The 3259-nt window shown below is 30.9% G+C and overlaps 1 protein-coding gene across 1 annotated transcript; it reads right to left on the bottom strand.

Annotated features, from left to right (window-relative positions):
• Positions 1–284: 284 nt before the first annotated feature.
• On the bottom strand, positions 285–1684 carry LOC126719844 (uncharacterized). The gene is made up of 4 exons (XM_050422355.1): positions 1344–1684; positions 1066–1253; positions 575–961; positions 285–481 (listed from the first exon to the last, which is right to left on the bottom strand). The coding sequence occupies exons 1-4, from the start codon at positions 1682–1684 to the stop codon at positions 285–287; spliced, it is 1113 nt and encodes a 370-aa protein (XP_050278312.1).
• Positions 1685–3259: the final 1575 nt, after the last annotated feature.

Here is a 3259-nt window from a genome sequence, read left to right as displayed (position 1 = left end):
GTATCGTGTATCGTAAGATACACAAACACTATATAAAATTTATAAAACATTATACATATACATATATTTATTATAAAATTGAAACATATCCAAATAATGACTACTTTAATTATCATTTATGTTAAAGTATTTGACTAAGCTAACCAAGTAAACCAAATGGAAATATATTTTTAACATCCATATCCAAAAGATAAAAATATCCATATCCAAATTCATTAGAGTTCAAAGTCACTACATATTATATTAGTCAAAATATTTTTTTTCCTAATCATATTCATCACTGCCTAATCAAAATCATCAAAATCATCTCCATAGTCCAAGTCAATGAAGTTATCATCTTCATCATCTTGCAAAATCATTTCATCATTGGCATCTTCTTGTACATCTTCTTCATCATCTCCAACATCCACTATCTCTTCTGGTTCTTCAACTTCAATAAATTTTTCTTTACTTTTCTTTTTGGCATTCAAATTTCTTGGACCTATAAAAATAATAACAAAAAATATATATTGTCAAAATTAGCATTTTATTCATAATATAGAAAAGAAAATTTCAATTTAATATAAATTTATACCTCTCTTTCTTTTTCTACTACATCCTTCCTCATTAACTTCAAAGCATTCATGAATGTCCATCCATGAAGTATCTTCTGGCAAGCAAGGTTCTTCCTTTTCGGTAATCCATTCATCATCAGATTCCATATCCGATAGACAAATTGGATCATATGAGTCACCATTCTCTTCTCTCTTTATTTGTCTCAACTCCAAATTAATATTATAGTTTACAAACACCAAAGCATTCACTCTTTGTTGCTCAAGACGATTTCTTTTTTTAGTGTGTACATGATCAAAAGTACTCCAATTTCTTTCACATCCCGTTGCACTACAAGTTAGGCTTAAGACACGTATAGCTAAGTTTTGAAGCTCTTTGCAATGTACTCCATAACTTTCCCACCGCAATGCTATATTACCAACAAAAGAAATTGTAAAGGGCTACAATATAATTATGATAACAACAAATAAAAAGCTACATTAAGATGATAATGATAATAACAATAGCACATACCTGGCTGCTTCTTTGTTCTTGTAAGTATAGCCATTTCTTTTTCAAACAAACCCTCAGCTTTATCAAATTTCTCCAATTGTAGATCAATCCTACACCTCTCCAAAGTTGTAGGACACATCCTTTCAATCACTTCATAAAGTCCAACTCTCACTTCTTCATTTGCAACAAAGTTGGGATCATAATGAAACCTATCACAGTTTTATATCTTATAAATAAATAGGCATGCAAAATATAAAGATAAAGATTAAAATATATAACAATTCAAATAATGAACTTACTTAGGATTGAGAAAATAAGCTGCTGCATGTAAAGGCCTATGAAGTTGAAGCTCCCATCTAGTTTCAATAAGTCTCAATATAGGTCTATATCTCCTTTGCACATCATTAAAATTTTTCCGGATTTGCTCTTTTGCTCTATCCATAGCTTCATATATGTAGCCCATTGCTGGTTTTGCATCACCATCTACAAGCCTTAAAACTTTTACTAACGGGATCACACATTTCAAGCAAAATTTAATAGCAGGCCAAAACTTTGGATCACTCAAGACAATTAATTGGACATTAATGCCATCACTTTTCTTTGCATAGGGACTCTTAGCCCATTCCTCAGATGCAAACATAGACCTTAATCCAATCTTTTATTGATATATACTCTTCAAAGTTAAGTAGGCAGTGGCAAATCTGGTGACACCTTGTCTTGCCAATTCCCTCCCTTTTGTATATTTTCTCATCAAATCAAGCACCCAAATATGACGGTAAATAAAAACAGTGATCTTCTTTGCTTTTTTTATAGTATTTGCATGCACAGGCAAATCACCAATGTCATGAAGCATCAAATCAATGCAGTGGGCAGCACAAGGATTCCAAAAGATCTTACGTCTTTTTTCCATTAATTTTTCACCAGCTGAAACATAAGCTGAAGCACTATCTATCACTACTTGTACCACATTCTCCTCTCCAATTTCTTGCACCAAAGAATCAAGCAATTGAAATAAATTTTCAGCATTCTTGGAAATATCGGAGGTGTCAATAGATTTAAGAAAAACTGTTCCCTTTGGACTATTGACAATGAAGTTTGTGATAGACCTCTCTCTATTATCCGTCCATCTATCTGACATTAAAGTGCAACCTGTTTTTTTCCACTCATTTTTATACTTATCCAATGTGAAGTGCATATTTTCTACCTCTTTTTTCAAGAAAGTCACCCTTGTTTCATGATAAGTAGGGAGTTTCAATCCCTTGCCATAATTAGCAACTAAATCCATCATTTTTTTAAACAAAGGGCTCTTAACTAAATGAAAAGGTATAGCATGAGCATAAAAAAATCTACAAATAGCCAAACAAGTTGCAGTACGATCTTTCACCAAGGAAGGTAAAGTCACTTGTTTAGAATTTGATTTCCCTTTTAAGTATGCATCCATGGTTCCCTTTTTTGCATTATCACCACCAATCTTTTGTAATTCATCTTCTTGAAGACATTCAACATCAAACTCATCATCAAGTTGCTCATTTTTTTTTTAATGTTTTCCAAAAGTTTGGCAAAATAATTTTTACATCTTCGAGCACCTTCAAGCATGGTTTAACATCCTTATGTGTATGTGCCAAATTGTTTTTCATTCTTATGACTCCACCCCAATATTCATTTGAGCAATAATTACATTTAAGCTTAAGCCTACTTGTCTTATCATCATTGATACGTAGACAATGATCCCAAGTGGGATCTTTCTCCTTATTTCTTTTCCTCCTATCACCCTTTTTTTTTTTTATATACCTAAAAGCAAATATGAACACATGAATTTATAGTCAATCAACAATTTTTATGTACACAAATTAAATATCACAGTCACAGTTACACTATCACAAATTCACAATATTAATATTAACATTACAAAATACATATATAAATATATATATATATAATATTTATATATAAACACTCATATACATACATTGATACATATTCAGTTATACTAAACTAATTTTTTATGAGCCACTCGGTTATATTAAACTAAATTAACTAATATAATATGGTAATAATAATAAATAATTACAATAATTTTTCAGTATAAAGAATTAATCAAAAAATTTTATTAAGAAAAAAGAAAAACTAACCTTACACACACAATGGACCCAACGTGAGGCAGCACTTGTTGTTGTTGTTGTCTTGCTCTAGTAGCATGTGAGAGTGTGGGACT

This window comes from Quercus robur, chromosome 3, assembly GCF_932294415.1.
Source record: "Quercus robur chromosome 3, dhQueRobu3.1, whole genome shotgun sequence".
Lineage (NCBI taxonomy): Eukaryota > Viridiplantae > Streptophyta > Magnoliopsida > Fagales > Fagaceae > Quercus > Quercus robur.
Note: the sequence above shows the minus strand (reverse complement) of the source record. Positions and strands in the feature narration are given on the sequence as shown.

What these genes read in the sequence shown, in the direction of transcription:
- LOC126719844 (XM_050422355.1), bottom strand. Translation starts at nt 1,684, where the DNA reads ATGTTTGCATCTGAGGAATGGGCTAAGAGTCCCTATGCAAAGAAAAGT. An exon ending in GCTTATTTTCTCAATCCTAA is followed by an intron (nt 1,254 to 1,343) that starts GTAAGTTCATTA and finishes AAACTGTGATAG; the next exon opens with GTTTCATTATGATCCCAACT. An exon ending in AAGAACAAAGAAGCAGCCAG is followed by an intron (nt 962 to 1,065) that starts GTATGTGCTATT and finishes TTGGTAATATAG; the next exon opens with CATTGCGGTGGGAAAGTTAT.